At 39.7% G+C, this 23,475-nt stretch overlaps 1 protein-coding gene across 1 annotated transcript in view; it reads right to left on the bottom strand.

The window, feature by feature from the left end:
* Window positions 1-22,359, bottom strand: part of cckbra (cholecystokinin B receptor a) — a 44,668-nt gene extending 22,309 nt beyond the window's left edge. The window contains exons 1-3 of the mRNA XM_084713866.1: window positions 22,290-22,359; window positions 20,746-20,906; window positions 2,141-2,389 (exon numbers count right to left, since the gene is read on the bottom strand). Of these exons, the coding sequence (XP_084569992.1) occupies window positions 2,141-2,389; window positions 20,746-20,906; window positions 22,290-22,303 (424 nt within the window). The 5' untranslated portion in view covers window positions 22,304-22,359. The remainder of the gene's footprint in view (window positions 1-2,140; window positions 2,390-20,745; window positions 20,907-22,289) is intronic.
* Window positions 22,360-23,475: the final 1,116 nt, after the last annotated feature.

Here is a 23,475-nt window from a genome sequence, read left to right on the forward strand (position 1 = left end):
CTATGGAGACAAGATGCTTGCAGTTGAGAAAATGTGGGGCTGTAAAGGGCTGTCTAATAGCAAAGAAAAGTGGTGAAAATATTCTAAATATAGCATTTCACATTCATTTAGGTCTGTGGCAGCACATTTCTTAGCTCTACAAACCGTGGGCGTGTTGACTGCTGCCTACTGTAGCTAACACACTGACTATCAATAAGTACCCACTTCAAAAAACCCGTACTATCCCTTTAGGAGGAAAGAGAACATACAGAAGGACAACCTAAGTTCCACACATAGATGTAAAGTATCAGTCATGGTTAATTTTTAGGGTCTATGGGGGGTATTTCTTCAAGACCGTGCGTCCTCTGGCGACCAGCCGGGCCTCACAAATCTCCCGATCTCAACTTCTCCATGCCTGCCTGCACTTTCTCATTGTCGTTAATCCCTAGATCCTCTGAACAAGGTCGCCTGGTGACGAAATGGGCAATGAATCAAAAAGCTCATTCCTGGTATGGCGCGTATAGACGAGCTCTGAATCCTTAGAAGCATTTAATGAGGAAACAATGCACCGATATCATGCTGCTAGCCACCGTACCAAAGCAAACTATTCCAGTGAATGGCAGGTTGCTATGGCAATTAGGAGCACCATTGAACCGGATCATGAGGAGAAACATCAGCTGAATAAAGGAAGTCAAACATCTGGTCATGTCTTGAGCTCTTGCAAATCCTATAAACATTTAGTCTTCAGATAATTCTACGTTCTTACGTTCAATTGATAAGTGGATTTAATCAGATGAAGTCAAGTGTTTAACATCAATTCATACCTGGATTAATAAAACTCTAAATCACTGCAAAGAAAGTCAAGTGTTTTTGCAGTTTTTAGGCAGCTGAATCATTTGCAGTGGAGGAAATCCTCATCATTCTTCACAGTCAGTATTTATATGTAAGTGCTTCATCATTCATTATCAGTTAAACTGCTCTGCAGCCTTTACGTTGACTGGAATGACAGTTTAAGACAATGCAATAAGAAAAAGTTTGTATTTAAAGTTCGATGCAGCTTATCACAGCTCTGAGAGCCCAGTAATTGAAAAGGAGGCTCAGCGAGCCTGTTCTCGCAGATGGTGCATCGCATTTCTGAGAGACAACAATAGGATGGCGGACCTCACCATTCAATAGCTCCTCTCATGCATTCAAAGCTCAAAGTGAAACGAAGACAAAGAAGTGCTGCGGCGGATCTCGGTTTCTTTGCCGTCCCTTGTGCCTCTCAGTCTGACTCAGGCCTCACGTGGCACCTTGACTCTGGCCTGATGGGCGCCAGCTCATCGCTAAGTCACACTCCTGAAGATGTGTGACTGTACGAGCACTTTCAGCATGATGGTTACCTTCTGACAGGCAAAATGAAGCCCAGAAAAGCCTCTCAGAGAGACAGGCTCTTGTTAGATATCGAGCAATTTTCAGGCAGCATTCTTGCACATTTTATGATCGGCTGCCAGCAGCAAAAAAGGGCCAGATTTCTATTTACGGATCTTAAAAAACCTATTAAACCAGCCAGTGAATGACCAGCATAGAATTGTAAGATAAATTTGATCTCTCCCTTGTTCCTATCAGCTCTGTTTAGCGTGATGGAAGCTTGTTGTGCATGATTTTGGAAATAATGGGCCTATTTCATGCATCAGCATTTAATAACATTAAATGAAGGAGAAGTAAGTGTTTAGAAGTGAGACTTTGGTATTTGTCTCCCGATTGCAACACTAAAAATTGATCAAATGTTTACTAAATTGCAGGCACACAGTGACCACAAACAACAGATGTCAACCTACACAACACATTCTCACTTCAGAGCAAGACAGGAAGTTAAAAGACAACATATGCGTGCAGAGCGTTTGCATGTTGCTATGAAACATAAATATCTTGGTTTGAATTCAATAAATGTTTGATTTATAATGTGGACTAGAACCAGAGCAGCATGAATTATAATAGTCGAGATAACTGACTCAGTTGTAGTGCAATAAGTTACATTTTTACTAGCTCCAAACATAAAATGGTTTTATTGATCAGCATCATGCTCGCCATGATTACTTTGCCAGCTGCAGAGATTTATGGCTTCCTAAACTCACTGCTCCACACCAACAAACAAGTTGTTCACATTATTCATCCTCACCCATAAAGTAGGAGACGGTCTTGCACATGGCGCCTCCGAAGATGAAGTCCTTCAGGATGTTGGGGATGAGGGTGAAGGGCATGCAGAAGATGGCCATCATGAGGTCGCTGACCGCCAGCGACAGCAGAAAGGAGTTGGTGACGGTCCGCATGCGCTTGTTCAGCATCAGCACCACGATGATCAGCAGGTTGCCGAAGACACTGAGCAGGAAGATGAGCGAGTAGAGCAGGATACGAAAAGAGTCCATCTCTGCCAGAGAAAGACGGAGAGAGGACGCCGTTAATAAGATCTGCTGTTGCACAGTTCAGCTGATCAATTAAAGGAAGGAAACACATTTGCGCAAGTGAATTACGCCCCTTTGAATTAATGTTTTCTGTCTGCTAAAATAGGAAATATGAACTTCTTTCATCAAAACCTCTCAGTGTGCTCATGTGGGTGCTTTTTCTTGCAGTCAGGAGAGACAACCAAATGTTTAATGTCACCGGGAACAGCAATAAACAACGAAGAAGAAGGAGCAGAAGACTAAATAAAAGAGGCAGAGGAAGAAGAGTGATGCATTAAATGACTTCCACCATATTAGTAAAACAAAAACTACTTAAAAAACATTGTTCTCCATCTGTATGCGGTGCTTTTTCTTGTAATCGTTCGAGGCAACTCACGTATCAAATGACACACAAAATAATGAAAAAGTGCGAGAAAACAAAACAACATCAATACATGAAGAGAACGGGCAGCAGCAGGTCATTCACCTGGGAAATAAAGTCCCCGGGCACATAAACAACACAAAAATCTATTACTAGACAGAATAAGTTTACATAATCAACGTTTTAAATTGTGCTGGTGTCAATATTTTCCTGCTCACCCTGTGAGTCAAGTGATAATTGAAATAATAATACTGACAGAGAAAGATGAAGACAAACAACATCGTCACAGGCTGTGCCCGCTGGTAACCTGGGAATAAAACCCAAACTGGAAAAACAAGCTCAAAATCAAACAGGTTTAATTGTTTGCACCATTAACAGCTTTCCATTGGTAAAAGTTTGCTTTTTCATGCAATAATTCAAAAACGGTTTGGGGTGGTAATTAATTGCATGACTAAATAAATGTAAAAAGGCCCTAAAAATATTTTTAAAAAGATAAAATAAAATAATTAAGTTGATCGTGTCGTATACCAATGCACATTGCTCTATCGTTTTGTACAAGAAAATGTTTCAGTGCTGGAAATTCAACAATATTTTCCTTATGAAATCATCTTAATCATCAAATTAAGAGGTTTAAACTGTCTGGTGAAAAAAAGTCTAGCATCATGAATGGATTAATGAACTCTGCATGAACTGACTATATTTCTTGTTGCAAAGCCAATCAAACAACCACAAAAAACACAAAACAACAAGAGATGGAAGACCATAAAGAGATGCAAGATGAACACAAAGAAACACAAAAGGCTACAACGAACCCAAAACGACCACAAAGAAACACAAAAAGAAATGCAAAATGTACACACAAACTCAAAATTATCACAAAGAGACACACAACCACTACACATGGACGCAAAACTACCACATGCAGATGCAAAATGAACCCGAAATGACTATAAAGAAACATAAAACAACCACAAAGCGACACAATACAACTACAAAGAGATGCACAATGACCACAGAGAGACTAAAAGGGACCACAAAGTGATGCAAAATGACCACAAAGACACACAAAACAACCACAGACAGACCCAAAATGACCACAAAGAAACAAAAAATAACCAGAAATAGACATGATTCGACTACAGACAGACAAAAAATGAATAAAAAGAAACACAAAATGACTTTAAAGAGATGTGAATAACCACAGAGACACAAAATGACCACCAAGAGATGCAAAATAACTTTTCAAAACTCTGTCCCTGGTGGTGGATTATATGGCGTTTTAAATAGCATCTATTTATTGATATTGTTAATATTTAAAGTTGTTTATTTGTCATTCAGGTATTAAACTGAATGAACAATGTAATTAATAATGCACAGTTTATTCTTATCAAGAACCAGGTCTTTAAATATGAAACCATTAAATGTTTCTAAACCCGCCCCTGAATAGAAATAACAGAACATTTCCTCTGCAGGATCAGCAGACAAATAAAACTAAGAATGAAACCGTCTTGTAAAACGAGAGTGTTCTGTGTGGTGCCATACAGCTGAGCATCAGTGAGAGCAGGCCGAAGGGTTTTTGGGATGCTCTCTTCACTCACACCGGCCTGTCAGAGTGAGTCTGTCTGAGGATGAGACTATCTAACAGGACAAGGTCAGGGCGGGCCATGTGCTGCGCTGACTGAGTCCTCTGATTAAAGACAGAGACATGGGACAAGTCTAAAGGTCTGCAGCAGAGCCTGCAGACAGAGTGCTACACATCACCTTGAAGGCACACACACACACAGACACACACAGACACACACTCCTCATGAGGAGTGGAAACAGGGCTGCATGTTCAGGAAGTTACTGCTCATATGTCGGGATTAAAGTACGTTTCTGTGCCATAGTGAATCAAACCAAAGAAATATCGTGTTGACATGATGTGATGACAGGCTGTTTAATCTTATTTTCATAGTTTAGATAGTGAATTTCCCCAGCGTGGGATAAGTACAACTTATCTTAATTTTATACTGTTCTCCCACGCAAAGACAATGTTTTTCTAAATAAAAAAAACATCTGAAAGAAAATGATGAATTTAAGTATTTCAGAAGTAAATGCTTGTTTTTCTACTCCCTATTTGCAGTGGCACAACACAACGATTTAATGATCCAGATACAAGTTTTGTTTTTTATCTAAACTGTTTTTTGTTTTTTTTTTATTAAATACTTTGGCATCTAGACTGGAAGCCTGGAACAAGTTATAATAAGTTAAATTAGTGAGCTTTATAAGTGCTGACAGGCTGATTTTTACTTTTAAAGAGCTTCCAGTCTTTATGCTAGGCTAAGATAACCAACTAAAATTCTTGTATAGCATTATCCTTTTCCAGATTATCCTGTTCAGATAAATAGTCATGCTTTAAAGCTCCAATATTTCAAATGTCTACATTAAAATGTCTAAATCATCATCCCAAATGTTTCCAACAATGTTCAAACCCAGAGAAATCCCCGTGAAAACATACGTAAACCTTTACACTACCTTGTCCACGAACATGATTTCTGCCTGAGTCACACTGGATGGATTTTCACCAGCAACGGTCGCTGTCTAACAATGAAGACAACAGCTCCCATGATCCCATGCTACTTCATGACCTCATCAAACTATGTTATTTTTATAACGTGGGAGACGGCTTGTATGTGATTAAGATCTAAGTAGGTTTATGGACAACGACCATTTGGTTAAGGTTAAGAAAAAGATCATGTTTTGGGTTAAAACTCTCGTGAGATTTTCTGCAGGTCTGGGGTTCCCCTCTAGACATGACCCACATAAACCCACATAAGAATTCAGTGTAATGCCCTGAGGTGATATGATGTTCCTCTGAGGAGAACAAATCATCACTCTGAGTCCTTCATCCCCTCTGCCACAGTAGTCATTTTAAATGACTTTCATGTTTTTATACTCTGTTATCATATGAACTATAACATAATACTTTATTTTACTTATTTTATTATCATATACTGCTTTGTTGTTTCCTTGCATTTCTCTGTTTGTGTTTATGGACTGGGTAAGCTTTAAATTAACTGCCCTTCGTGGGATCGATAAAGTTGTCTGAATCTAAGCATCACATCCTTTGGATTTTCATAGAAAAACCGTGAGTCATTTAATAGAAATCAGTCCATGGGCTGTTACAGGCAATCAAGAAAGTCTGTGAAGGCCTCATTTTTTACATTAAGTTACAATCCATCACACGCCGGCAATACAAAGCAATTATTACATTTAAATTGCTTCACCAGGTGCCTTTAAATATCTTTAAAATTGTGCCTCATGACTTTGTGCTGCATGTTTTGTGTTTAATAAGTTATATTCACATTTTACTAAGATCTGTACAATGGTTGTTAACGTTGTATTTTATCTATAATTGCTTCATGCTGCTCTGTATGGCTAACGTACACAAAATGTGGTTATTAACACTTGTGCTGAGTTCCTTCACAACATGCTGGATAGTGCAGATTCTAATATTACTGCATGAATGTTTTGCTGCTTCCTGTCGCTCTGCATGATTTGTGCAAAGTTGAGAATTCTAATTTTGTTGCTAATGTTGTAATTTCATTGTCTAACTGCCCTGTGTTTGTATTTCTTACCCTTCATTGCTTTTAGGGGCGTTTTGCCAAAGAACTGCAGCTGAAATTTAGCCATCTGGCACATTTACAGTGAGGCTGATTAATTTACATTGTCCTTAAATTAAGAAAAATAGATTTTTATTGGCTGTTTTAAACTCCTTTGAGGGGTGCTTTCTCTGGCAATAGTTCCATGCTGCATGAAACATTATGTACTATTCTACCTTAAGAAAAAAACTATAGTAGTTTGTTTGAAATAACCATAAAAATGTCGAGGAAATCTATGAGGCCACAGCCAACATGAAGTTAAAGTTTTGCATTTACTGGACAATTGGATCTAGATAACAAAGATAAAATATGAAATGAGGATTTGAATCCAGGACGCTGCAGGATGCATGTTAACCACCTGAGAGGCCCAGGTGCCCTCAACTGAAAATATGAATTATTCTTTTGATAAGACAATCCTCTGATGGCTTTGAGAGCAGATTGACACCACAGTCACGTTAATAACATCGACCCTGTTTCAGTCACCGGAAGATAAATCAGCATCACAGATGACAAGTTTGACAACAACAGCTTTATGTGAGATATGCATAATCAGCACTAACCTGTGAGACGTCCTACACATGCAACAAGCGGGGAGCCCCCACTGGCTCCGCAGCATCTATTGTGCAACGTGAAAAACTGAATTATCTATTCATTGAGCATCAGTGGCATGTTGGCTCTCCTGAGCCTAACGACTGCAGGACTATTCACTTTGGTTTCTCTGAGTCCCTCAAGCGTGACAGCTGTGTTCAAACGCGCAGGAATCTATAAATACATCTCGGATAAAAGGACGGCGCTCACCTCTGAGGTGCCGGTACGCAGCGGGGAGCTGTTGACATGGAACGTTTTAGCCATGGAGCCAGGGCTCAGACAGCGCTGAAGCTTATGTTAGGGTTGTGCCTCTTTATTTAGCCTCTATTTATACTGTACTGTCTATACTATTGGCTGCTGCTATGCAAACTGTAATTATGTTTCCCCACAAGACTCATTAAAGTTTTATCACTACACTTTCCTTTATTGGGACAGTTTAGATTATTTAATGTGGGGTTGTATGAGGTATTTTTTTTCTAGTATTTTTTTTCAGACTTTCAGACTTAGTTCAAACATCTAATTAAATCAAGCTTCTAAAGAAACATGATCAGCATTTTAGCAGACTTCCCAGCATGCATTGTTTGAAAACTCTCCTGAAACCTTTTTGAAGAAAACATTTGAGGAAACCTGTATCTGATACTCAAAGATAAGTCAGCATTATTTGTTTTCACAATAATGAAAATATTCTTGTGAAATGTCAAAAGAAAACTAAAATCTGACACTTTCATCGGTGTGACTGCAGAGTTGTTGGTTCAACTTAATATCTTAAGCTTATTGAAGATGCACAACTGAATTAATGTCAAGTTTAGTGCCCAAAAAAATATATTTGTTTTGCACTAAGTTTTTACAGTTACAAATATCAAAATAAGCAAAATATCTCTCCAAACCAAACTCCATAGGCGAAATCAGCAATTTTACCTCACAGAACACAGGACCTCCTTGACCACTGCTGCCTCGATCTGTTAGTTTGTTTGTGTTACTGTGCAACTTCGGTGAATCCACACTAATGCTTTAAAACATCACAGTCTCACAATAACACAAACACACGAGCAGATCGAGGCAGTGGTCGACCTGCAACTCTGGCATTCTCTGAGGTAAAATTACCGATTTTGCGTATGGGGTTTGGTTGATTTGCAGAGAGTAATATTTGGCCTCTATAAAGGCAGTTCCCATCAGAAAAGGCTGTCTGACATCAAAGCAAAGTGGTGAAAATATTCTAAATACAGCATGAACTACAACCCTACAACAAATAATCCAAACTATCCCTTTAAGAGAGAATTAGCACGACGTTGTAAGGATATGAAGCCACTTGAAAGTTTTGTCATTTATTGATGACTGGGAGTGCTTTTTTATGGATTGACTGATGGGGCCAGATTAATAAATTCTTACAAAAATAATCAATAACGAGCGCTCATAATCTTAAAGGTGATGTGACTGACATCCAAAAAAAAAGTGGCTTCTGGTTCTGAACTATCCTTTTAATCAAAACCCCGCCACGAGGCTGTATTTCATACCAAGTCCCTGCGAGATGATGAAACGGTCGAAACGACTGTCAGCTCCGTCCAAATCTGACGTTACTCCTAATTACGAGTGAGCAGAGGGCCCTTTGGAAACAAACCTGTGAAGCAGTAGACATGAGTCAGGAAATGAGCCCTGAACTTGTGGGAGTCAGCAACTAAATCCCTTCTGCAGCATGTAAACTACGGCTGCAACCAACATGTTTTTCCACTGTTGATTCATCTGTTGGTTTGGTTTCCAACCATATTTAAAGATAATCAGTTTACAGTGTTAGAAAACACTGTAAACTGTAAACACACACAAAAACTACTAAGCATTAAATATTTTTCTTTAACTTCTACACCAAGATCATGAACGAGCTTCCGGTGAATGTTTGCCGGGTGAATGAATTACAGCAATAATTTGATTAATTAATGGTTGTCTGCTCCAGCAGTAATTTCAACACAATTATCCACTATTTCTAAAAGCTGTACAGAAGCTGTAGTACCCATTTTCCTTCAAGTCTGCGCATTTCAAAGAGGATTAAGATCAACTGCGAGGATGCTCTGCATTTTCTTTGTATTGTGGACATGCATGAGGACGCACACGCAACGCAGCACGATTTGCATTCTGCTGCTAGTTTCACGCAATTTAACAGATCAACTGCTGGTGGCAATAATGTGCCAAGAAACTGGGCAACAGCAGTGAAAGAAGAAGTTTGTAAGCAAACATAAATAATGCACACTATTTTTTTTAAATTAGGAACAAAATGTACTGAACCTCAAAGTCAGACTTCAGAGATCCATAATGACTCCATAATGCACCTTTAAAGAAAGCCTTTTGACCACAAATGGTGCTACGGAGCAATGTTTTGATATAATATTTTGTATAAACGCAGGGTATAGTCAGTCATGCAATACACATTGCTGCCAGTTTATTGCTATTACGATGATTGACAGTCGGTGGCGGTAATGTGCCAAAACAACACAGCAACACAGGAGAAAAGGCAGGGATGAAGAGCACCGCCATCTAGCAAACATGGCTGTCAACAAGGCAGGTAAGGCGTGCACTTAACCTGTTTGCGAACCAGTCAATGTAAACACAACTTTGCTTACAAGAAAACACCGCAGGGTGCCTTTAACCGTATGTGCAAACACATTATTGCCGAATTGTGACAGCTGCAATATTATATAAGCCAGCCCAATATAATTACATTTCCCACAGTACGATTCTGTAGAGACGTTTCCAATTTAATAAAAATTACATTTTCATTTTCTTACAAAGGGCATGTTTTGGAAAATAGAGACATGATGAAAAATTATGTCATCAAGAGATAAACAAGTTTATCCTTGAGTGACTTTTCTGTTGCCTCATAAACATTTTCCCATATGAAGGATTTAATCATCTCTCTGTGACACTGGAGAAATGCTAAAATTGAAGAAAAGATTATCTTGGTTCTTCTAAAGCCTACAATAAAGTAACTGTTGCATATTTATATTTGTCTCACTTACACTGACATAGTGTTAAAACCATGTTTTCCCTGACTTTTTGGCAGGGAGGCGAATAAAAACAAATCAATCTCTGTTACTTCAAATAAGAATGATGAACTTGTCGGTGCACTTTGCTGTAATTTGCCTTCTATGGTGTTCATCTGCTGCACAGCACATGAAAAAATTGGCTGAATTCAGGTCAGACCGGATTGTGTTTTGAGTTGATCCATTTTTCTCGGACAGTCTTTCCAAGCATAAGGAGCTGCTGATTATTACATATAAACATTTGTTTCCTTATGACCATTAATGGTTGTGTTTTGGAGTCTAATGTAGTAAACACTCTAAACTGTGAATAAACCACTACAAACATACACATGGTATGAATGTTTCCTCAGAGTGGACGGCTGCTCCGAGTGCCCGATTTGTGTCCACGCTGTCAATAAATCACTGTCTTACATCACAGAGCTCTTAATGCCTCTGGCTTTTAATCCCATGCTTTCTTTTGCTCTATGTCACAGCTAATCAGCCGCTGCCTCGCTTCAAATTGCGCCGGTTAGCTTCAGAAAGTCGACCACATGTCTTGTGTCCTAACAGACTCAATCAAAAGATAAGGATCTTTTGACCTCCTCTTCATTCTCAGTCCAATCAAAGAGGAAAAACACTGAAAAACAAAGACAGAGTTCACGTTGTGCCAGGTATGTGGATCCTTTTTAGACCTAACTGAAATAATAAAACTCCATCTGTGGAACGGTTGGGTATTGAACTTTTTAAGGGTACTGAATTCAAATTGAATCGATCAAAGCCACATTTCAACCATACATATCAGTCTGCTTGAGACTCTTCAGAAAATAACGTATAACTCCTGAAAAGTACAAAGTGCTTGCCCTTCTTGTTGAGTGTCTTTTAGGGGCTGACATCGCTTGGAGTTATTTCCTGGCTCTCATTCTGTACTGCTTGCCACAACTATGTGATTTTATTTTATTCTCCGCAACCATCTGGCGACCCCCCGGAAATTATCTTGCGACACAGTAAGTCAGAGCAACTGGCGAGCCAAAAGTGTGTCCCAAGTGTGGTTAAACTTTTCAAAACTTGTTGCAATATTTGTCATGCGAAATGCAACGCTGGCCAGGGCAACACATCTTCAGAATATATATCTAAAAACTGCAAAGTGTACAGCTAATGTCAGTTTAACCCTCCATGGACAACAAAACCTTTTTCTATGAATGAAACAAAAAACACAGCTTTCACTTTTTGCAAAAAAATAAAAATTGTGAATTAATCATTTTGAAAATGTTGGCTTGTCCAAATGAATGTTTATCTCTGCGTGAGATGTGTCATGTTTGTTTCCTGGGCAACCATGACAGCAACCTGGCAAAGGAAGGGAAGGAAGCGGGGGAGAGTGACCTCTAGTGGCTGAATGTCATCAGCGTTATCAATCGCACCTTTAAGTGAGGCATCAACAACTTCACCAATATTTTCAGGTGATTGATTAGCTCGATGGGTAAATTGTTGTTGGACATTTCTGAGCTTTTTTCACTGTTCTAGCATTTTTGCTAGCATAAGAATTAGTTACAGGGACGGATTTGGGAAGGGAGAGGGATTTTGTGTGGTTTGTAAAATGTAAAATAATGTTGAAATTGAAAGGTCTGAACTTACATTTTTGTTATCACATGGTACTGAATTCCAGGAACCGGTTTCAGTAAAGCTATCAATTCTAATGTGAACGCTAATCTGAGGACCAATACGACTCACTGCAGATTTAAACTATTGCCCTTCACTGCTCCACACTGCATTAGTGAGTCTTTGTAGACAAATCTTTGACAGCAGTTTGGTGTAGCGCTCAAAGGGCAGAAGCTGATCTCCGTATCGCATTTTATCACTTTAATGAGACGAGCTACTGTTACCGTCAGCACGATTAAACTCAATTAGTTTCCACCACGCCCTCCCATGAGAGGATAATATTGATCCCACATTAGCTTGGAATTTTTTGGAGCTGGAGAGAGCTTGTTTGTAGCGTATGAACAAGCTCAGCACATATTGAATTATCCGCGAGGCCCTGTCAGACATGTTCGTTAGCTTTCTGTGCCTCTTTAACATATTTTAAGATTCTAAAGGAACATTTTAAATGGAAGTCATATAAAGAAACAAGCCAAGGGAAGAGATAGAAGATACTGAGCAGAATGGGACAATAAGCTCGATGGCAGATAGCACATGTAGAACATGTAGGTGTGAGCTTGTGTCTATTTTGAGTAAAGCATTTAGCAGACAAACGGAGGAGGAGCTGCTCCACTGCAGCCTCTCCTGAGGGTGACAAATTCAGTAAATCCCCGTCTATACTGCTGTCTCTGCAAACACAGTGACAGGAAGCCTTGATGCCTGCCAATGTTCGACGGACTCGCTGGCAGCAAACTGTAAATTATATTTCCACAGAGTCCATGTTCCCAATCAGAGAGAATACCAATTACTATGGTATGGTGTTCAGAGATGCATCAGTGTCCCACAGTAATGACTGCATTATTGTTGCATTAAGATCAACTGACAATTTGAACTACAGCATGACAGATTTATTGGTTGGCTGATATAATTGGCCTCGGCCTATCGCAGCCATTATTGATCTATATCAGTATTAGCATACGTGTTGTCTGATATGCTTTTTTTGAACAGACAATACTGTGGAATAATTTTATTTGTGAGCTTTAGAGGAAGCATTTTATGTGTATTTGATCCTTTTTCTTAATGCAAGTATAATATACACATATTCTATATGTGCTCTTCATTTATAGTTATTTATAATCATTAAAAATATTGGTGAAAGTGTACTGTTTCAGTGCCCTGATTATCATTTTGGAAGATTAAGTTTTTTGTGGAAAATATCCTCCCTCCATTACAAATCTTTGTCACTGCAAAATGATAAATATAAATATGGGTTGTAATAAGGTACTTGCACAGACAAGCTATAAGCCTGTCTTTTTTCTAGATAAATAGCATTAAGCAACTACAACGCCTGGTGAGGATTACAAAATGACAATGGAAGGGATTCATTAAAATACAACCATTAATTGAAAGTTTGTGCTGGGAAGCAAAGTCCAGTCTCCTTCGGGGCTCGCATACGCTCAATAAAGTACATGAATGCATCTTGTGTAAGAAAGCAAATTAGTGTATTTCCCAATATGTCTAAACATTTCCTTGAAACAGTGCTTCAGTGTCTCGCTTTCCTTTTCTTCTTCCTGTGAAGTAGCTTTTGTGTTGAAAAGTGTGAATTATGACTAAAGCTTTCTTGCTTGATTGTTTCATGAATCTCAGACAATAGCAGGATGAGACACCTGTCAACGAAGTCTTCGTAATATAATTCATGTAGGAGTTTTCAATTGTTGTAATCGCCACAAAAATACTTATCAAAAGGACTGAAATTAAGTATTCCGATCAGAACTTGTGAAATTGATTAAATGGGAGTTTCCTCATCCGCTTCTGCTTAGTCTCACTGGAACCGTAGCTATTAGAGAAGAGGTTCACCTTATGGGATTTCCCTATCGAATTAAACATTCAGCAGAGGTGTTTGCCTCTTGATCCCCATAAATCACCATGTAAACAAAGCCAGCAGTGGGATACGATGCACTGCAATTACTGATTAGACTTCCTCAGAACTATACAGACCTAAAACTTTGAGAGATTCAGACTTTATAGAGGAAAAATAAGGAAATACTGTTCGTACAAAAGGGATAGTTCAGATTATTTGAAGTTGCATTGTATGAAGTAGTTATTATTGTCAGTAGATGCCACACCCCCAGTTTAGAGAAGCAGACAAGAGTACCAGCACAGATAAGCAATGTACTGCTGTGGACAGGGTCAGCAGCAAAATGTACTTTTGCCTCTTAAAAAATGTCCAAAATCAACATCACTTTCACTATACACTACATTTAGAATATTTTCACCACTTTACTTTGCCATCAGCCAGCTTTTTTCTGATGGGAAAACACAGGAATATAAGCTAAATATCACTCTCTCCAAACCAACCAAACTCCATAGGCGAAATCAGTCATTTTAACTCACACAGCACAGTGGTTGCTGGTCTACCGCTGCCCCAGTCAGTTAGTTTATTTGTGTTACTGTGTGACTTTGGTGAATCCGAACTGTCCTTTTAAAATGCCAAAGGCACACAGCAACACAAACAAGCTAATAACAGGAACTTGGCAGCTCCTGCGTTTCTGTGAGGTAAAATTCCTGATTTTGCCTATGGGGTTTGGTTGATCTTGAGAGTGCAATATCTGGCTTACGTAACAGCAGCTTCCCATCAGAGAAGACTGTCTGACTGAAGGTAAAGCTGTGAAAATACTCTAAATTTAGCATAAACTGTGTCTAAAATCCCTTTTTGTTGCTGAATCTGTCCACAGCAGCACATTGCTTGGTTTTCACGCTGGTGGTCTTTGCTGGTTCTCCTAACTGGGGACGTGCTGTACCTCATACCACCCCACCTCATCAACCTCTTGTCAAATAATCCAAACTACCCCTTTAAACTTTCTCATTATGTAAGGTTGCATAAGCGTTGAGAGTCCTATAAACTAGGGCTGCTTTTGCTTTGTCAGTTACACTACACTGTAGAGTCACATGACTAAGGATTAACCGACAGTGAAATTGAGTCTAACTGATACCAGACAAACCCATAAAGCTCCAGCCCTCTGAGTTAATAAAGCCGGCGTGCAGACAGAGGGCATTACAGCTCAATACAGCTATTGCACGGTTGAGGGAGTGCTGCACATATTTATTTGCGCTTTCACAGTCCACAGCAGTCGTGATCTGTACTCTGTGCTGTTTTCATGGGGCACACCGATGAGATAAATGCATATAAAGGTGATCATCTCATATTGATTTTCCTTTTAAATGTATGCTAAGGAACAAAGGAGACTATTTTAGGCTCTGGGATTTTGCAGCAGCTCATTATCAGGAAGAGTTTGTGCCTGTGTGTTTGTGTGCGCTGTTTGTTCCGACTCACCGGGTCGCTTCAAATCTTTCCAATTATTTGTACTGATTACCGTGATCATGTTATGACAGTCTTCATCACCGTGTACATACCCAAAGGGAGAAAAGAGGCTAATTTTCTTCTACGAGACACCTCGCCGCAGAAATTGGTTAGATATTAGAAACTCCTGAACCGTCCCCCCTGCAGTAATAAGTCTCCTTCTTTTTCTTTTTTATCCAGAGCCCTGAGCGACTGGTTGTTCCACGTCTGAAAAATGAAACAGTTCATTTAATGCTTATGAGATCCACTTCATGATAACTTATCTCACATGCACTCAAAAGGACGGGGTGAGCTCAGCAAAGTGTCACTTTGAATCAGCGGGGAGCCGAGAGCGTCCGGGGCCGAGCCAAGGTGCAGCTACAGATGTTGTTGCACATAAGCAGGGGCCCTGTCTGAACTCAACTGCTCTCCAGTGATTACTATAATGTGATGTATGTCAGGTGCTGTTTCATTTTTGCGCGGTGGGAGTTTTATGGCTGCTCCTTCAGTCGCAGTGGTAAGAATTGCAGACAAGAGGAGGAAGCAAACTGTCAGTGTCTCCAGAATTTATATAAAGACAGATCCCAAAGGATATTATGATATTTTGTGCATTTAATTTCACCTATTGAAAACTGTGTTTACATTTTCATAAATTGGCACCATTATAAGCCTGCTGAATTAGCTATTGCCAGTTCCTGTTTGCGATGTACTCATGCACGCACAGACAACTACTTACGTTGATAATGAAGAAAACTTACTAATCAAGTGCTTATTACTTATGCATATTCATATTTATGTGTTTCCGTTTATAAAAGCTAACAGTGCTAAACGTGCATTAGCTAACTCTTGCCATGCTCCCACTGAGCACGACTAGACCGGAACCAAAACAGCACATTTGGCTGCAGTATCATGGTGGTGTTCTTGCTTGGTTTGGCTTCAAGTCATGGCTGCAGCAAGCAGTTAGCATATAGCCCAATACATATATGATTAAAACATTTAAACATCGACTTTGACTTAAGTAAACATTTATATTGGAGGATCTTTGTTATCTTATCCTTAGAAAAAGTAAGGTCTAAAGATATGTGAATCATGTCTGTGTGTTCAGATTTGTTATTACTGCAAGAAAGAGTGTGATTTTTGGAACAAATTGTGGCACTTAGTACCTTAATTGGCTCCATGAGCTGTGTGTCACAGCCGCTGCTGCAGGCCCAACCGCTGACCCTGTGGGTGAGTGGACCAAAACCAGCAGGCCAAGCAACTGCAATTACTAATTTCCTGTTGTTTTCAGAACACCTGCATTCACCTGAGCCTGTCACCTCAGCACAGTTTCTCCTGCTTCACAACCCTCTATACAATCTGCTGTACAGTAACTAAAAGATGAAGGGAAGCAAAACAATTGAGGCAGGGGGGTGCAGCAGTGTAACGGAGCAGCCTGCTGCACAGTGCACAGTAATTGTTTGAAATATGATCAACAGTATTAGGTTGGTCAGAGTTGAGAGTCGGGTAACTAGATGATTTATGAAGGTCTAAACTCAAAAGTATCTTCACTCATTAGTCCGGAAGAATTCATCTGCAAAAAGAGATTGGCTGTCTGTTTTTTTTGTGCACTCTAAGGATTATGAATCAAGCTGGTGTTGGTTGATTCATTTTAAAAATGTGTTTTTGCAAATGAATTCCTCATTTGCAGCCTTTTAAACACGATCTTTGGTTTCCGAATGTTTAGAGCAAGTAAGTCTATGATTGTGTATTTAATCTTCTCCATCTCAAGGATTTTGAAACAATGCACGAGTTTATTGGTTGAGTTCATCCGTCTCATCTGTCCTCTGTCCCCCGGCGGACTTCTGCTAACCTGGCATGACTGAGATCCATCCAGTATCTATAACTGCTTTATCTTTATCCATCCCAGGGGGCTTGAGCAGATCCTGGCTGATATTGGACGAGAAGCGGGGACAGAGAGAAACAACCATTCACGCTCACATTCATACCTACAGGTGATTTAGAGTCATCAATTAACCAGCATGTCTTTGGACTGTGGGAGGACGCCGGAGCCCCACAGACATGGAGAGATCATCCAAACTCCTCACAGAAAGGCCTCAGCCAGCTTGTATGTTCAAACCCAGAACGTTCTCACAGTGTTTCTCAGCTAAAATCCCACAAAAAACAAACAATCACTGGTTCCAGCTTCTCAAATAGATAGATGGCAATAATTACTCTAATTTAAATGCACAATATGTAAATTGCCACTAGAGGTCTCTTATATTGTCCTGAAGTAGCATGGGATCCTGGGAGTTTTTTTTTTTCCTTCTTTTAAACAACCACCCTTGCAGATGAAAATCTATCTGACATGACTCATGCAGAGGCAATAACGAAGTTTTATTCACATTACTTTTAGTCACATTTGCCTTCCTTCCTCATTCTTTGAAGTATCTGACGGACGCTGTGTTTTCTCACAGGTTATAGCAACTAGCAACTAGGTAGCAACGGCTAGCAGGAGACACACACTACCTGGAATAAATTACGGATTTCTCTGGGTTTTCACGTTGCTGGAAACATTTGGAATAATGTATGTACACAACTCTATGTCTGTCGTTTTTACACATTTTAATGTGGTTGTTTTACATATTATATATTTAAGTCTTTCACGTGGAAAGTAAATTATTATGTGAAATTTCTACCATGCATTGCTTTAGTGTTTTATGCTCTGGTTCAACAGACCCAATGCAAAAATATATATAACTTTTCTTTAGATTTATCGCTTTTTTTGCTTCACTCACTTTCTGTTTATAGCTTAAAGTTAACTATCAAACTAGTGTCCACCTTAAAAAAGACAAGTTGAGAATTATTTCCTAAAAAATCATTTTAAATTGGGTGTCTGTGATCTAATGTGCATCTCATGATAAAGTTTGGGAACCAATGATTTAGTCAATCAATAAATCGCTCAATGGAAGCATAATTGGCAACAACTTTAATTACAGAGTAATTATTTGTCTTTTTTTTCCCTTGAAAAATAACAAATACTTGCTGGTTCCAGCTTCTCTGTTTTGAGCGTTTGCAGCCTTCCTTTATCTTGAGTGACAGAAAACTAAACATCTTTAGCCTCTTTACTGTTGGTTCTGAAATTTTTTATGAAAAAGTTGAGAATTGTTGCTCAAACTATGTGATTTATGTACATATTTCCAATATAATCAACAAAAGAAACCAATTTAAAGACTCGAAACAGAAAAAAGTATTTTTTCACTGTATCAGAAGCTCACTTCTTTATCAAGCAAACAAAATCTCCAGTTCACTTCCACGAGTTGAGGGTGGGTTGGGGCTTTAATTTCCTGTCCCAGCACTGGTGTATCACATCTGAGAGCAACAAAACAGCTGCATAATCAGGCTCCACTGCTCTCTGTTGGCCTGAACAGAGACAGTGGAGAAGGAATGGGTCCACTAAGGATTACGGTAAATAAAAAGAAGACTTTTGTGTGTGTGTGTGTGTGTGTGTGTGTGTGTGTGTGTGTGTGTGTGTGTGTGTGTGTGTGTGTGTGTGTGAAGGAGGGGACGAGGTGTAGGCAGCAATCTGTCTACAGGACATTTCTCATGGTCAAGCAGTGAACACGCCCCGCCGCGTCTGATTGCTCTCTGGGTAGTTGTATAGCTGATGACGCTCCAGCATGCCTCCCGTATAAGGTCAATAAAAGTAATGCAGCACAGAGGGATGGAACGGCTGTGAATTATTTAGCAGAGGAAGATTTGAAAATTTTCTGGATGCTGCGGCAGTATCAAGGGGGAGAAAAATTAAAAACTCTTCCTCGTCGTCCTCCTCCTCCTCCTCCCACGTTCAGACCTCATTACCCAATCAGCCCTTATTTTCCTCTGGTGTCCTGATAGAAGAACGGCTCGGGGGCCTTATCTCCTCTGGCGTGGGGTTTAATCTCCTCAGCATTTTGAGAATTATAGGCGAGAAAAATAAACATTCAGAATTAAAACAGGCCCTCTCTCTCTCACACACACAGCACTGCCACTCATCCTGATTGTGGCTTTATTGACTGAGCGGTAAATTGGGCTGCTTGGTGATGGATTGCATACAATGAGGCTGAGGAACTTGATTTAAGCAAAACTCCTGATTGCAAATCATTTAATGGTAAACACAGTGATCGGGAAGGGGTATGGGAAAAATGAGAAAATCGGTGATGGTTGGAAGCTACAAGTGCATCCATTACATTTTTAAGCAGGTGATCAGTCACAGGTGGCAGCTTGTAATGAGACTCAAACAACCTTATCAAGCTGACATGAAAGCCATCGCCTCTGCCAAGAGGTCTGCACTTTTATTTTGTAGGAAATATTAAGTGAAAGATATACGATAGGGCTGCAACTTACTATTAGTTTTATTAGCAACTGATCTGGAGATCACTTTCTCAATTAATTGATCAGTTTGGTGAAAAATGTTGATCAATTTATTTACGAAAGCTAGAGATAACTTCTTCAAACGTCTAGTTTTGTCCACAACTAGAGGCCTACCGATACTGGATTTTAGAGGCTGATGCTGATATGATATTAGGGAGTAAAACATTCAGATATCAATATATCAACTGACTTTACTGCCCAAAATGACATGTGGGAACTGAAACAGTTAATTCTCATCAGTATTTTTAATTATTATAAATAAGTTAGAATAAAAACAAAAATAGAGCAAAATATTTGTATTTATTAATCCTTAATTAAAAGGCTCAAATATACAAAGGATGCTGCCTATAAAGCTAACAAATAAAAACTATTATTATTATCATTATTATGTTCTACAAATGTTAATGCATAATTGATTAATTAATTATTCAATAATTAATCCACAGTCAAGAAAAGTAACTGTAATTTCACCTCCTTAAAAACACAAAAAATATGTGTTTTGTATTAATGATTAACTTTTTATTGATTGTTACTGTTTTCAACTATCAGTTACGGAAAATGCAAAAAACTTGCAACTCTGACTTGCAAATTATATAGGCACATACTGGATAACATACTGATACTGATATGGATCAATACAGCTGTGATAGGCAAATATCGGGCCAATAATATCGGTCGACTGATATATCGATCAGGCTCTATCCACAACCCAAGAATATTCAGTTTACTGTCACAGAGGAGTATAAAAATCCCATAAAATATTCATATTTAAGAGGCTGGAATCAGAGAAATTTGACTTTTCTCCCCTTAGAAAATGTTTTTTTCCCCCTAATGCCAAAGATGTTGCCTTTGAATGCCATCTGAACCATAACAAATATTTTTAATACTTCAGCTCATTAATTGATCACTGCAGCTCTAGGAAGATACAAACTTATTTTCCTGAAAAGAAGAATATAAAATAGATGTTTTTTCCCCACTGTCCACAGATTATTCAGAAATAATGACCATAATATAAGACATAAACTCCACATCCTGATAATCTGTTTTCTTCCTTGTTTCTTTCAAACGCATCTGCTTGGGGCCAGATGTTACCTTTGGATGCTCTCTGAAGCATAAAATATAGCCTAACACCTCAGCTTGGGGGATGACCAGTATACAACACAGATTTCAAATCCTGATGATGATTTTAACAAAAAAAACAGTCAGGTATAACACCTTGTCTCTTTCCAACGCATCTGTCTGGGGCCAGATGTTGCGTTTGGACGCCATCTGAAGCGTCAGATATAGTTGAACACCTCAGCTTGGATGAGTCATGAGAGGCAGCTGAAGACGCACAGAAGAAGAGAAGAAGAAACGTTACCTCTGACTCTGATGGACGGTCTGGGGAGGACGGAGCTGTTGGTGCAGCTGATGTTATAGTCGGTAACTTCCATGCTGAGGTTCCCCTGCTCCACACAGCCTGCGGACACCTCCACCACGCTCACATTCACCGCCTGCAGAGCCATCCTCTCTGTCTTCAATCTGGCGACAAGAAGGACGAGACGATGCGCGTTATTATCACACCTGCGGGCTGTTCTCTAAAACTGGAGAATCAACTTGCAGCCGTCGCCTTTTTTCTTCATAACAGCCGGAGAAGAGGCGTTTAAAAAACTTGGAGAAAAGCCCAAACTGGAGTTGCAGAGGTTTTTTAAAAAAAACAGATCTAGCAGCGTGGAGGATGCGCGGACTGTGGCGGGTTAATTAACGTGGAGACGTGAGGGAAGTCCCGTGAAGCGCAGCGCAGAGCGCACGGCGGCGGACTGTGAAGGAATGAAGCTGCGCTGCTAAGGCAACTGAGGAGCTCCCTCTATCCCTCACACACACTCACACACACACACACACACACACACACTCCCTCTCTCTTCATTCAACTCACGACTGTCACAGCACAGAGCACTACATGAATAGGCTTCTTCTTATCCACAGCTGCTAGTTCCTCTCTCTTGAACTTGGAAGTTTAAATTTCAATTTGTCACACTGACACTGCAGGTTAAATGTAAATTTCTACAAAATGTGTCAACACGAGTGTTGCTAGTAGTGACAAACCCACACACTGCACATACCTTTTTCACAGCAGACATTTCCACATAAAACAGCAGCTAACACAGCTATCATCAATGATACTAATTAAGGTCCTGTTCCATACAGAACCCAAGCCCCGCCCCTTCTGGTGTGCCTCATGGGACCTTATTTGGAAAAGGCATAAATGTACATAACAGTGAGAGACAAATTATTTGACTTGTGCCAGGAGCAGCCTGGTTTTATTCCCAGCTGATCAGACAGCGTGTCACCGCACCTCAGAGACTCACACAGAGATACATGTGCTTTTAAATACACATATACACATATTCTGCATCCATTTGGAGCAATCTCAGAAATTAACAATACACATAAGCCAATGCAAACGCGTGGTTAACCAGCAAGTGTATCTGGTCTTAGTGGCTGAAAGAGATGCACCAAGCTTTAAAGAGACTTGAATGAAAATGCATCCGCGTTAAAAAGAGGGAGGTGGTGAGGTCTTCGCTTAAACCTGTTGCCTGAACAGCAAAGTATTTTCTGGTGCCTAAACCTACCTAAATTGCAACCATTTCATAGAGTTAACCACGTGTAAAAAGAGGCTTTCAGGCCGTGTCTGACACAGCCGCATAATGGTACCTTGTACGTCAGAGATTCCAAGGTGCAGTGACAAAACATTGGTACAAGATAAGCTGGGAAGAGAACAGAGTGACCATGAATTACACGTGTGAAGTTCAATTTAAAAGGTCATTTTACAGGACAAGAAAGTCACAGTTCGACGCATTGTTTGTCTCGCACAGTGTATGTTTTTCGACACCAACATGGCCGTCCCTTGTGACATTATCTCACCTGAAGTGTTTCATCCAGCAGCTCCTGGTCCTTTCATCAGCCGGGAAGCAAAAGAACAAGCGAGAACCGCTACTTGCGTGGCCACGTCCCTGTGCAAAAAAAAAAAACACACAGACATCGTTGCTTCAGAAGCTGTTACTTTTAAGTGTGCAGTCTTTCTAATTCCATCTCTTCGCAGTCTTCTACTTCAACGGTTTTACTGCAAACAGCGGCTTGTTTGACTTTAATTTTGTCTGTCTCTCTCTCCAGTGAGCCAACATGTACAGTAACAGCAGTCTGACCTGAATGCAACTGAACCTTAATTAGTATCATGTAGAATTTTAGCATCCTTTAGCTTTAGCTTTAGCATTATTTTTGTTTCACACTGCTCCTTTACTATTTTGTTTCACAGACACTTAAAACAACACAGTGGAGCATTTAGGAGCTAAAATATCTGTGAATATTGGACTTGACTGACATCCAACTCGACACTGTTTTTTTTTTTTTGTAAGGAGCCAAAAATGTCAAAGTTGTACTTAAGTAAAGGACTTGAGTGAGTATTTACTTTTCTTCACTGCCCCTCGCTGTTTTATATTTGGCTTAACGTCAGTGTCCAGCTCCCGAGGGCCAGGCAAAGGTTTTTGTGTTCCTCTTCTCATAGGTTAATTGATTTAAACTACTGAGGGTGTATCCATCATGTGTGCAGGAGTGGAAAGAAATTTGGCGTGGGCGGGCGCTGGGGTTAAGAGAGATGGGGCTTTAATTGCAAATTCTAAAACACTTAAAACTCTCAAGAGCTACATGAAAAGCGAACATCTGTATTTTGATGGCACATTTACTGCCTTTAATGAGCCGTTCAAAGTGTGAAGAAACAACCAAAAACAGCATTTTAGAGACTGGGACAGAGAGACTTGGGGTGCTAATATCTAAGTGTTATTCCTAAAAATATAAAAGGCACGCTGGTTTGAAAGCTCAGGGTATAGTAGTTAGGATATCAGTGTTTTTGTAAAGGTGGAGCCATGATTGGGTGAAAGATGAAGGCTCCCAAACCAAAAATCCTGCCCCATAATAGCTTCAACCAGCCCTGACTGAAGAGCTTCCTCCCTCAACTGCAGGATCAGTGTCACATGTTTTGTTGGAAGTCATCTTTCTTTAAATTGTTTCAATTCCACGCACCGTTTCTGCAGATCGATAACAGAACAATCTC

Source organism: Lutjanus erythropterus, chromosome 24 (assembly GCF_056507025.1).
Source record: "Lutjanus erythropterus isolate fLutEry1 chromosome 24, fLutEry1.hap2, whole genome shotgun sequence".
Classification (NCBI taxonomy): Eukaryota; Metazoa; Chordata; class Actinopteri; order Lutjaniformes; family Lutjanidae; genus Lutjanus; species Lutjanus erythropterus.